The following is a 12,736-nucleotide window of genomic DNA, read 5'->3' on the forward strand; positions in this document are numbered from 1 at the left end:
GGTCATCACAGATCAACCTCTTTTTGACACGTCAGCCGTCCTCTTGAAATTCTGGTACAGTAATTGGTTTATTACTGTCACACCAAGTTACAGTGCAAAACAAAGGAGATTTGGCAGGTCGCCGAAGGCCAGCAGATTTCTACGTCTGTGCGCTGGAGAGCATTCTAACTGGTAAGGAGGGGCCACAGCTAAGGATCAGAATAAGTGCAAACCTACCCGACTCCACCATGGGCACGAGCCTCCCCACAATCGAGAACATATACCTCCAAAAGGCGGCATCCATTAATAAAGACCCCCATCACCCAGGACATGCCCTCTTCTCATTGCTACCATCAGGAAGGCGGTACAGGCGTCTGACGACACACACTCAATGTTTTAAAAACACCTTCTACCCCTCCGTCCTTAGATTTCATGGACAATGAACCAACCCATCACTCTTCTTGGCTCGCTTTTTGCACTGTGTGTGTGTGTTTCTTGCTGTCATTTACAGTTTTTTTTAACGTATTACATACACCGCATCCCTGCGGCAAACTAATACATTTCAAGACATCTGTCAGTGATGTTAAAACTGATTTTGGTTGTTTTGCGTGCTATCCATACAGGCCAGGTGAAGCTGGTGAAGGATAGGAAGTTCCGGGAAGCTGACGAGCACCGAGGGAAAATGGAAAGCATCTCTTTGGCAGGATCTTGGCATTGGTATTTGCTGATGCTTTTGTACACCTGCCAAATTTGTTCCACTAAGTAGGGGGAGAACTCCTGTTAGTGGGATTATTGGTAAGAGGAGAATGTAGTTTCAAAGATATAGGCACGTTGAGGGAACGGGAAAGAATATGGCAGATGTAACATAATGTGGGAAAATGTGATGTTATGCACTTTGGCAGTGACAAATGCCAAGGAGCAGATAATACCTCTGCATACACACACATACATGTCCTACAGATATGATCACTCCAAGACTGAGAAATGCGAAGGCTCTATAGAGATGAAACTTCCCCATCAAATTTCAAACAGTTGTATAGGCGGAGAGTAACATAACATCACCAGATCAGCAGTCAAACACATTGCAGAATTATTGCAATCTCCTGCCCAGGACCGTGAGAGCTTGAGATGTCTTTTACCATTTGAAGATTAGCTGAAGCCATGCTCCACAAACTAAACGCAACAAATGTCCTTTCTCGCGATAACCGTAATACTCAGCACAATAGATTCAAGAGATTGACAGGTCTTTGGGATACTATCGCTAACAATTCTGGGCAGTCCTGATTGTGAGTTAATTGTCACCAAGCGACCTGCGCTACGTAGGTCATAGTGTTATTGCAGTATCCCGAACTTGGTTTGAGCAAACCTGAAATTCATTTTCTTGCAGGTATACACAGTCAATCCGATAACCATAAAAGAATCAATGAAAAACCGCACTGACTGGGAGGGAACAACCTGTTTTGCAAAAGGGAATAAACTGTACAAGTACAAAAAGAAAGAAAGAAATAATAATAGTAATAATAATAATAATGATGATGATGATGATAAGAATAACAATAGTAAGAAGAAGAAGAGGGGTTCCTTGCGGCAATACAGGACCAGGTGGTTAACACAAAATATCAGAAATACATAATAAAAGACCAACAAATTCAAAATGAAAAATGTAGAAAACCCGAGGAAAAAACCAGAAACAATCCAACACATTACAGGATCCTGTAGCAGTTTAACACAATCTGATTACTTACACAAACACAATAATCAAAACCTTGCTTTAAAATACCAACTCCTAAATGAAATTACACCTTACTGTAAATACAAGCCAGCTTTAGAGTCAGAATATCAAAAATTATATTATGGGCGATCAGTCATACAGTCATAACTGTACAGATAGGACAATCCACAATAACTGTCCCGATATAATAATACAGTGTAAACAAGCAAGAACAACTTATGGAATAGATATAGCCATTCCAAAGACACATAACATACAGAAATTAATAAATGAAAAACACCACAAATACATTGAATTAAAAGAGGATATTGAAACTGAAATACATTGTCGCAATAATGAAATCTACAACTGGGGTCATCCCAAAGGCACTACACAATAGTATTAAACAATTACTGCTACATAGTAATATCTATGCAAATATTCAGAAAACCAAAATACTAAACACCAATGGAATAGTCCGAAAGTTCCTAGCAATTTACAGGTCCTTTGAAATAATAACACTGAGGAATTTAACGTTGCTGACCTGCTCCAGCTCTAATCTTCCGATGAGAGCGTGGACCTCCGGTTTCCTCCTTCTGAAGCCAATGATCAGCTCTTTGGTCTTGCTGACAATGAGTAAGTGCCACTCAGACAGATTTTCAATCTCCCTCCTATCTGCTGATTCATCACCACCTTTGATTCAGCTACAACAGTGCTGTCATCAGTAAATATGGCATTGGTGCTGTGCTTAGCCACATAGTTGCAAGCATAAAGCGAGTGGAGTGGAGGATAAGTACAGAGCTTGTGGTGCACCTGTGCTGATGGAGTTTGAATCCATTGCACTCTGTTTTGTGCTGCATTGACCCTGGGGTGATTGGTACTTATCATTTTATGCTGGGTTAGATATTATTTCAGTTATCTGGTTGTGTAGATTGGATTCAGGGTCTTTGACAGAGGGATGTAAGAGCATAATAAGTAGAAACAGAAGTCAGCCTCTCAGCTCAACATACCTACACTGCCTTTACAAGGATCATAGCCGACCTCTTACCTCAGCACCATTTCCCCAAATCCCTTAATATTCAAAGATCTGTTTTGGGTAGAGTCAACAGCTGAGCATCTTAAAGATGAGAATTACATGAGGTTTTGAGTGAAAGAGTTCCACCCTGTGTGAAATGAGGATCTGCTGTGTGGTTGTTCTTGCAAGATCATGGCTCCAGACCAGCCCATGCACCATCAATCTTCAGGTTATGCTTGTGCTAATATTATTTTGTCACCCTCTGTTCTAGCACATGCTGTGTGTGACTGTGATTTGCACCTTGACCTGGAGGAACAATATTTTGTTTAGCTGTATACGATGCATAAGGTTGATTGGCAATTCAACTGGAAGATGTCCTCTGTCCTGAATGGACAGCTCCCTATTTTGAGACTGTGCCCCTTGGTTCCAGGCTCCTCAGTCAAATTAGACTTCATCTCTTATCAACCCTGTATCAAGTATCACATAAAAAATTGTATGTTTCACGTGGATCTCTCTCGATTCTTATAAACTCAGGATACAGGTTTAGAGTGATTAATTTCTCCTTATTCAACTAACTCGATAACTAATTTTGTGAGCTTTTGATTGCAAGAATATCCTTCTTTAAGTAAGGAAATCTTATCAAAAAGCAATTATTTCAGCTATAATCTCACTGGGCTCCACTATAATGGCAGTTGTGATCTGTTATTCTTATTCTCAAATCCTCATGCAATAAAAGTGAACACACTGCTTGCCTTCATAACAGCTTCCCACCCCTTCACATGAACATTTAGTGATTCACATACAAGGATATCCAGCCTCTCACTAAAAAAGTATCCTACAGGACTTTTTTTTTTACACACCACTGTAGATGATTTTACAAATTTCCTCATATTATTCCATCCTGCCTCTTCAATTCACCTGTCTACACTCAGTGCCCATTTCATTATGCACACCTGGACACCAGCTTGTTAATGCAAATATCTGATCAGCCAATCTTGTGGCAGCAATCCAATGCACAAAAGCATGCAGACATAGCCAAGGGATTTAGTTAACTACAGACCAAACATCAGAATATGGAAGAAATATGACCTGAGTGACTTTGACCAGAATAATTTTTGGTGCCAAATGGGGTGGTTTGAGTATCCTAGAAACTGCTGATCTCCTGGGATTTGCACACATGTGAGTCTTTCGAACTTACAGAGAATGGTGCAAAAAACAAAAAAACATCCAGTGAGCAGCAGTTCTGTGGGTGAAATTGCCTTATTAATGAGAGACATCAGAGGAGAATAGCCAGACTCACTGCAACAACTTAAATAATCATGCATTACAACAGTGGCATGTAGAACATCTCTGAACACACAGCATGTTGAATATTGAAGTGGATGGGCCACAGCAGCAGAAGACCACAAACTTGCACTCACTGGCCACTTTATTATTAGGACCTGCAGGTACCTGAAGTTTTTCTAGATCATCGTCATAACTTACAATGTTATCCAGCCTTGTTTCCTCAGCAATCTCATATCTGTAATACAATGCCATAATCCAAATCATTGGTAAAGCTCGTGAAGACTCAACACCCATTTTACTATAATCCCTCAGCCTGAAATAATCTTAGTGAGCATTGTGTGCCAGAGTGGACTCGGAATCATTGACTCAGTGTTGGATTTGGGGCAGGTCTCAAGATTATTGTTAATCAGCCTTTTGTGTCTGTCATGTCCCAGAGTTACTATCCCTTACATTCCATACTGGCAGGTCCTAGCTCACTATTTATTCAAGGGGAAGATGCAAAAGTTCTATAAATATTTGTTTATTTGATATTGGAAGTATAGCAGATCTATCTTGCAAAAAAACATTAGGAACTATTTTATGTATCAATAACACACAGTAACAGATCTTGACTCACATAACTGCATAATTTTATTATCAGTTTAGATTCGGATTTATACTGGTCAATCCTTCTGCCCTCCATGCCACTACAGAAACTAAATTTCAAATCATCTTCTTACTCCACAAGTTTTTAAAATCCACTTGTTTGCTATGAAACACTTGAAACCAAGTTTTGACCTTGTTGGCCTAAAACAGAGTAATTCAATGGATTTGTGGTGTACAGCAGATTGTTAAATTCATTCCTTCAGGAGAGACAGAAGTAATGTTTGTAAAGAAATTGTGATATTTGAGGCGATTTGACTGAATTGCCTGATCAGGCACCTGTACAAAATGGTGTCATTTCTAAAACAGCTATGAAGGAATTCAGGAGATTCCAAAGTGTGAGAAAAATCCAAGTTTATACCTTTCTCTATATAATCTTTCATTCTCAAAAGCACTGTTATTCCTGGGTCAATTTCTCTCCTCACCACCATCCTCCAACCCATTGCAATTCTGCCCAAAGCAAACTGATCAAAATTAAGGTTATGATTTGAAAAACAGGGAAATTGCATATTGTCAAAAAGGAGTAAATTATTTATCATTTTAGGGTTTTGTTTTCTGCACTGTTCTTCTCTTTATTGTAAGTCTCTTCCAGAAACTTTTTGTAGTTGACTTTGCCTTCCATGTTTTCATCAAATTTTGTCATGATGTGATAGACTTCATCCTCATTCAGGAGCAGATCACAGAGCTTGAGTACAGCACGAAACTCTGGCAAGGAGAGGTAACCACTGCTGGTACTATCTAACTTCTTAAAGGCTCTGCGTAAGGACTTCCATTCACCTTGAAGCTGCAGGGATAAAGGTAAAAAGGAAGACTGAAAACAAGGGTTAACTTTTTTTACTTGCATGCCATTGGACTACACTGATAGATCCTGCAAAACATGAAAACTGTCTTATAGAAGTAGTTGATTTGGTGCCAAGACCTCTTTGCTTCTGTATTTGATAACAGGATCTACAGACATAAAATGATCCTTGTAAATCAATAAGCTGTAAAACTTGAGGCCAGTGCCGATGATCCAAATTTTATAGATTTAACTATGTTTCAGCATCTTGCCTTTCCCCAGTGTATCCACAGTAAATGTTATTATCAAAGTACATATATATTACCATATACAACCTTAAGATTTATTTTCGTTGGATATACTCAACCAATCAACAAAGAATAAGAACTTAAACAGAATCAATGAAAGACCATCCAACTAGAGCATTCAACCAGAGTGCAGAAGACAACAAACTATGCAAATTCAAAAAAAGTAAACAACAATATAAATAATTATCCAAAAAAAATTAGATGAAAAGTCCTTGAAAGTGAGTCCATTGGTTATGGGACCATTTTCTTCTCAATGGCCGCACAATAATCTGCAATTTGAAATGATACCTCATTGGATGGATTCAAATTGCATGCTTTGAGAACCCAACTGTTGTTTTTGGAACTTTATAGGCTAGCATGTAGTTTTGTTAGTCATCTTTTAGCACCTTTACATGAAGGTATCCCAAGGAAACACATGCAAATGTTAAATGGTCACATTGGATTGTTCATTATCATCCTGTATAATTTGCACTGTCCCATCTTAGCTTTGATGGTAGAGCTGTTGATGATGATCCTGTACCAATAACACTTGCGTCCTGCTCAGAATCCTGCCCTGACAACAGTTTATTGGCCCTATTCTCTGTCTGGCTCATACACCTGTTTTTTCTGTATCAAGGTATCTAGAGTCATAGAGTGATAGACCACCACACTACAGAACAAGCCCTTTGGCCCATCTACTCTGTGTCAAGCTGTTATTCTGCCTAGTCCTATCAATTCACACTGGACCACAGCCTTCCATATCCCTCCAATCCACATACTTATACAAACCTCTTATATGTTGCAATCAAGCCCGCATCTACCACTTCCACTGGCAGCTCATTCCACACTCTTACCACTGTCTGAGTGAAGCCCCCCCCCAAGATGCCCCCCCAAGAAGCCCCCACCTTAAATGTTTCACCTTGCGCCCTTAACCCATGACCTCCAGTGCTAGTCTCACCCAACCTCAGTGTAAAAACCTGCTTGGCCTTACCCTATATACGTGGTCTTACATGGCATTATCAGCACTGATCTCTCTGCCGCTTGTGGGCATTACCTTTTTCCGCAGCCTTACTGTGACAGTGTTCAGCCCTGTGCCGTGCTGATCTGTGAAATGACTGTTCGGATGCTGCAGTACAGCCAACATGTTACTCCCCTCTCGCCACTGCTGCCTGCGCATCGCAAAAGGTTTCAGGAAGTCTATGTAGGAAACCCTGGTGGGCAAGATCAGTAAAACATCAATGGTCATTAAACATTTTGCGGATACATGAGAATTATTCTTCCTCATCTGAAAATCCAAATAATTTGACTCACTTTAGCATATTTCAAAGTGCTTAATGTCACAGCTACTGGCATGATTTATAGAACCATTCCTTCAGCACCGTTCACTGCTACCTTTGACTCCACGATTCCTTATTAGTAGGGGTTTTTTTTTAGCAGAGATTTAAAGATTCAACATTCATGATTGTTTAATATCATTTCCTGTACACAGGATTAAGGAGAACAAACTAATTCTTACTCCAGAAGCGATGCAGCACAAAGAAAAACACAAAAGATCAAGAATTCAATAGTGAGACCATAAGATATAGGAGCAGAATTAAGCCATTTGGCCCATTGAGTCTGCTCCTCCATTTCATCATGGCTGATCCAATTTTCCTCTCAGTCCCAATCTCCTGCCTTCTCACCATATGCCTTCCTGCCCTGACCAATTAAGAATCTATCAACCTTTGCCTTAAATATACATAAAGACTTGGCCTCCACAGCTGTCTGTGGCAAAGAATTCCACAGATTCACCCAAAGGACACCCTCTATTCTGTGGCTGTATCGTCTGGTCTTAGAGTCTTCCACCACAGGAAACATCCTCTCCATATGCATTCTATCAAGCCCTTTCACCATTCAATAGGTTTCAATGAGGTCATCCTTCATTCTTCAGAATTCTGGTGAATACAGGCCTAGGGACATCAAATGCTCTTCATGAACAACAAGCTGGAGGAGCTCAGCAGGTCGGGGAGCATCTGTGGAAACGAGCAGACGTTTCGGGCCAAGACCCTTCATTAGGACTGAAGAAGGAGGGGGCAGGGGCCCTATAAAGAAGGAGGGGGGAGAGTGGGAAGGAGAAGGCTGGTAGGTGTCAGGTGAAAAACCAATCAGAGGAAAGAGCAAGGGGTGGGGAATGGGAAGCAGGGAGGGGATATAGGCAGGAAAAGTGAAGAAAGAATGTAAGCGGAAAGCACTATGTGTAGTAGAAGAAGGCAGAATCATGAGAGAGGTGATAGGCAGCTGAAGGAGGAAGCAGAGTGAAAATGGGATGGGGGAAGGGAGAAGGAGGGAATTACTGGAAGTTGGAGAATTCGATGTTCATACCAAGGGGCTGGAGACTACCCAGACGGTATATGAGGTGTTGCTCCTCCAACCTGAGTTTGGCCTCCTCATGGCAGCAGAGGAGGCCATGTATGGACATATCCGAATGGGAATGTGAAGCAGAGTTGAAGTGAGTGGCAACCAGGAGATCTTGTCTGTTGTGGCGGACGGTGCGGAGGTGCTCAATGAAGTGCTCCCCCAATCTGTGTCGGGTCTCGCCTATGTAGAGGAGGCTGCACCGGGAGCACTGGATGCAATAGATGACCCCAACAGACTCACAAGTGAATTGTTGCCTCACCTGGAAGGACTGTTTGGGGCCCTGAATGGTGGTAAGAGAGGAGGTGTAGGGACAGGTGTAGCAATTACACTTGCAGGGGTAAGTACCAAGTGGGAGATCTGTGGGGAGGGACGTGTGGACCAGGCAGTCATGGAGGGAATGATCCCTGTGGAAAGCGGAGAGGGATAGAGAGGGAAAGATGTGCTTAGCAGTGAGGTCTTGTTGAAGGTGGTGGAAGTTGTAGAAGATAATATGCTGGATCCTGAGGCTGGTGGGGTGGTAGGTGAGGACAAGGAGAACTCGGTCCCTGTTGTGGTGACGGGAGGATGGGGTGAGGGCCGAAGTGCAGGTAATGGAGGAGATGCAGGTGAGGGCATCATTAATGACGGCAGAAGGGAAATCATGATCCTTAAACAAAGAGGACATTGAGATGTCCTGGAAAGGAAAGCCTCATCCTGGGACCAGATGTGGCGGAGACAGAGGAACTGAGAATAGGGAATAGCATTTTTGCATTTGGCAGGGTGGGGTGGGATATTGTTGAGGTAGTTATGAGAGTCAGTGGGTTTATAGAAGATGTCAGTAGACAGTCTGTCTCCAGAGATGGAGATTGAGAGATCGAGAAAAGGGAGAGAAGTGTCCGAGATGGTCCCAGTGAATTTGAGGGCTGGGTGGAAGTTAGAGGTAAAGTCGATGAAATTGACGAGCTCAGCATGGGTGCAGAAAGCAGCACCAATGTAGTCGTCAATGTAGCGAAGGAAAAGTTGGGGAGCCGTACCAGTATAGATTTGGAGCATAGACTGTTCCACATAACCAACAAAGAGGTAGGCATAGCTAGGGCCCATAGCTAATACTCTTCATATGATAAGCTGTTCAATTCTGCAATCATTTTTGTGAAATTAATTTGAACCCTCTCCAGTTTCATCACATTCTTTTTAAGGGAACTAAAACTGCTTACAATACTCAAAGTAGGGCCTCACCGGCGCCTTTTAAAATTTCAACATTATATCCTTGCTTTTACATTCTAGTCCTCTTGAAATGAATGCAAACATCACATATGCCTTCCTCACCACAGATTCAACCTGCAAATTAACCTTCTGGGAATCCTGCACAAGGACTCCCAAGTCCCTTTGAACTTCGAGTTTTTGTATTTTCTCTCCACTTGAAAAAAAATCAACCCTTTCATCTCTTCTATTAAAATACATAAGTAATAATAATAAAGAACCCGCAATAAATATAAATACATAAGATAGCTCATATACATAGATTGATTGTATGTACAGAAAGTGTTGCTAGGCTGCACATAAGGTGACTGACAGGAAATAATATAGTGGTGGAGTTAGTAGATGGGGATGTTGATCAGCCTTACTGCTTGGGGAGAGTAATTGTTTTTGAACCTGGCAGTCCTGCCATGGATGCTACATAACCTCCTCCCTGATAAGAGTGGAACAAGCAGTCTATGAGGTAGGTGGGATCATGCATCTTTCTGTACATATTTTATGTCCTTCATGGGGGGTGGGCTAGTGCCAGAGATGTGTTGGGAAGTTTTAACTGACCATAGAGTCTTCCTATCCACCGTAGTGCAGTTTCCATATCAAGGAAAAACTGACAGGATGCTCTCTTCTGCGTGTCTGTAGAATGACATGAGAATGGACGTGCACAGTCCAGCTCTCTTCAGCCTCCTCAGAAGGTAGAGCCATTGGTGATATTTCTTGACTGTCTACGATGTCCTCTGTGACCATGAGAGGTTTGTGAGATGTGCACTCCAAGGAGTTTGAAATTGCTTGCAGTTTCCGTTGTGCTACTAATGTAAATGGGGGGGGGGGGAGGAGGAGGAGTGAGCGGTGTGAGCTGTCCTGATGTTGATACCCATCTCTTTGTCTTGCTGATACTGAGGAAGAGGTTATTTGCCTGGCACCAGGCTTCAAGCTCGTCCTTCTCCTCTCTGAAGGCCACCTCATTGTTGTTGGTGATGAGCCCACAATTGTAGAAGGAAAGGAAACGACTCTTCAAATTTCAAACAAAAGAAGATCTGCAGATGCTGGAAATCAGAGCAATACACTTAAGAATGCTGGACTAACTCAGCAGGCCAGGCAGCATCTATGGAAAAGAGTAAGTAGTTGACGATTCAGGCTGAGACCCTTCATCAGGACACTTCTCAAATTGTTGTTCCTTCACCTTTTTTAAAAAAAAAGTGTCCAGGTGCTTTATAAAGTTTGGATAAGTTTATTTTGAAAAAGAAATAAGGCCACTATTTAAAATTATTTATTACATTTTAAATACGTTTCAAATGTCAGAGATGTTTTTTTAAAAAAAGCCAGTAACAGAGAGAACACACTTCCTCTGCACGCAGGGGGGCTGGGTCATTGGTGTAGATGCCAGATATCTAAAATGCAACAGAAAATTCTGGAAAAATTCAATCCTTCTCAAGGCGACGTTTCTAAGTTCTTAAACCCACTGTACTCGTGAATATCGAGGTTAATTGCGAATGAACAATGTAAACGGAGAGTTATCCAATGATTCCATCAACTTACTGTAGCCTCAACAACTTGTTGCTAACAGATGACTCTCTCATTCCGACATCGTTCAAAGTATTGGTTCCATAAATTTGATGCACCCGATGAATTTAATTACATTTAAATTTTACAAATTAGACTTTATAACCACGACCCTACATTTTTAATGCAGTGTAACTTTCTTAAAGAAAGTATTCAAGAGTTGAATTTCTACTGCGTGGCATTCAGTACCTCGCTGATGAAATTAATTTAAGGACAGGTGCGGGAGTGGGAAAAGATTAGAAAGCGGTATCACTCCGGACAGATGGATAGAATGGAAAGAAATTGGTGTTGAACACTAGCATAGACAGAATTACTTGTTTGCATGTTGTAAATCCTATGTCGACCTATGAGTATTTTAATTTCCTCGCCCCAGTTTCTCAGTCTTGGAGACACACTGCACTTCCAGTAAGTTAGCCCCCTTCTAATGCACGCCTTGTCATTTCTTACAATGCAGTGTTTAATTTCCTGGGCAACTAAAACTCCACTCTTAAACCCTTGCATTTTTAATCCAAAATACGCCGGCGAAAATGTAATTGCCTTTGTCTGCGAGGTCTAACCCAGTGGCTCGGCGTGCGAACTCATTTGACCTTACCGGCCATCTCCATTGACTTCGAATTTCTTCGCCAGCATTTCACACTCGTATTCATTCAAATTTATACACAACTCGGTCAAGATATCCTTAAACTCCTCTTTGCTGACAAACCCGGTGCGGTAAGGGTCAAGCTCCTGAAATTCTTTCCTGAGATCGTCCCACAGGTAATCAACCTGGAAGTTGTAATTAAATCAACAGTGTAAAGTGAGTTTGACGAGGCTACATTTTATGAGACAAATTATACCATTAAACTGTTAGCAACTTAGAGGCTCAGAGCATTGATCTGGAACCGCGACTTTAACTCTCGTCCCGGCGGCTGAGGGTATGAAAAATATAAGTTTGTAAGGGAAGCCGATGTCAGCATTGGGAACATCAAACTATCGGATGATAGTTTAAATTTTTTTTTAAAAATCCATCAAGTTCACCACGGCTTATGAGGTTGGGAAATCGACGGTCAAGTTTGAACGTGAATCCAATCTTCGTCGGTCCTCCCTTGGCTGACTCCACCTATTACCTCCCAGCCTCCGTCGCTATTTCATTCCTTCCCTCCTCCATCTGCCAGTCATCCCTCCTCACCTGGATCAATCCAGAGCTCACCAACGCTTCCTCACTCCTTTCCCTTTTCTTTTTATGCTGGCTATCTCCCCTCTGACCTTCCAGTCTGGATGAAGGCCCTCGACCCGAAACTGGCTACCTCCCTCCAACATGCCGTTTGGCCCGCGGGGTTCGTGACTCCAGACACGAACTACAAGTGACTCCGTCACTCTTGACTCCAGCAAACAAGTAATCCAGATTACTCCAGAGTGGAGTAATCTAGTTGACCCCGATCTAGTTAGCTATCCAGTTGGGGTGTATTTAGCAATAGGCAATAAAACCGAGCAGAGTCACCGACACACACGTTGTGTGAACACATTAAACTTAAATCAATAACTCAGTTACTAGATTGCGAGCCAGGAACCTCACTTTTGCACGAACGTTGTCCACCAGAATGTCGGTGGCGCAGTTCAGGTTCTTGGAGCGCATTCTTAGGTCGCTGTCTCCCTTTCTTGGGGGGCTGATTTTGGCGTTGGGGAAGCAGGCGGATTTAGGGGAGTGGCCGAAGTGTCTCACAAACTCTAAGAAATCCAGGGTTTTGTCTTGGTTCGTGATGAGTGTTTTCCAGAGCCGGCGAATCTCGCCCCGGGTTACTTCTGGCCAAATATCAAAGCTGGGAGGGAAAGGGAGAAAAAGGATTAAAACACGTCAGGCAGAAACA

At 42.1% G+C, this 12,736-nt stretch overlaps 1 protein-coding gene across 2 annotated transcripts in view; it reads right to left on the bottom strand.

Annotated features, from left to right (window-relative positions):
- Nucleotides 1-1,818: 1,818 nt before the first annotated feature.
- Nucleotides 1,819-12,736, bottom strand: part of si:ch211-197n1.2 (EF-hand calcium-binding domain-containing protein 6) — a 68,676-nt gene continuing 57,758 nt past the window's right edge. Inside the window, exons 15-18 of one of the 2 annotated variants that reach the window (XM_059974371.1) lie at nt 12,445-12,688; nt 11,482-11,654; nt 6,754-6,910; nt 1,819-5,418 (exon numbers count right to left, since the gene is read on the bottom strand). In XM_059974371.1, the coding sequence (XP_059830354.1) occupies nt 5,170-5,418; nt 6,754-6,910; nt 11,482-11,654; nt 12,445-12,688 (823 nt within the window). In that variant the 3' untranslated portion in view covers nt 1,819-5,169. Of the gene's footprint in view, nt 5,419-6,753; nt 6,911-11,426; nt 11,655-12,444; nt 12,689-12,736 lie in introns of those variants that run through there. The other variant, XR_009513061.1, reaches the window with a different exon arrangement.

The sequence above is a fragment of the Hypanus sabinus genome, chromosome 7 (genome assembly GCF_030144855.1).
Source record: "Hypanus sabinus isolate sHypSab1 chromosome 7, sHypSab1.hap1, whole genome shotgun sequence".
NCBI lineage: Eukaryota > Metazoa > Chordata > Chondrichthyes > Myliobatiformes > Dasyatidae > Hypanus > Hypanus sabinus.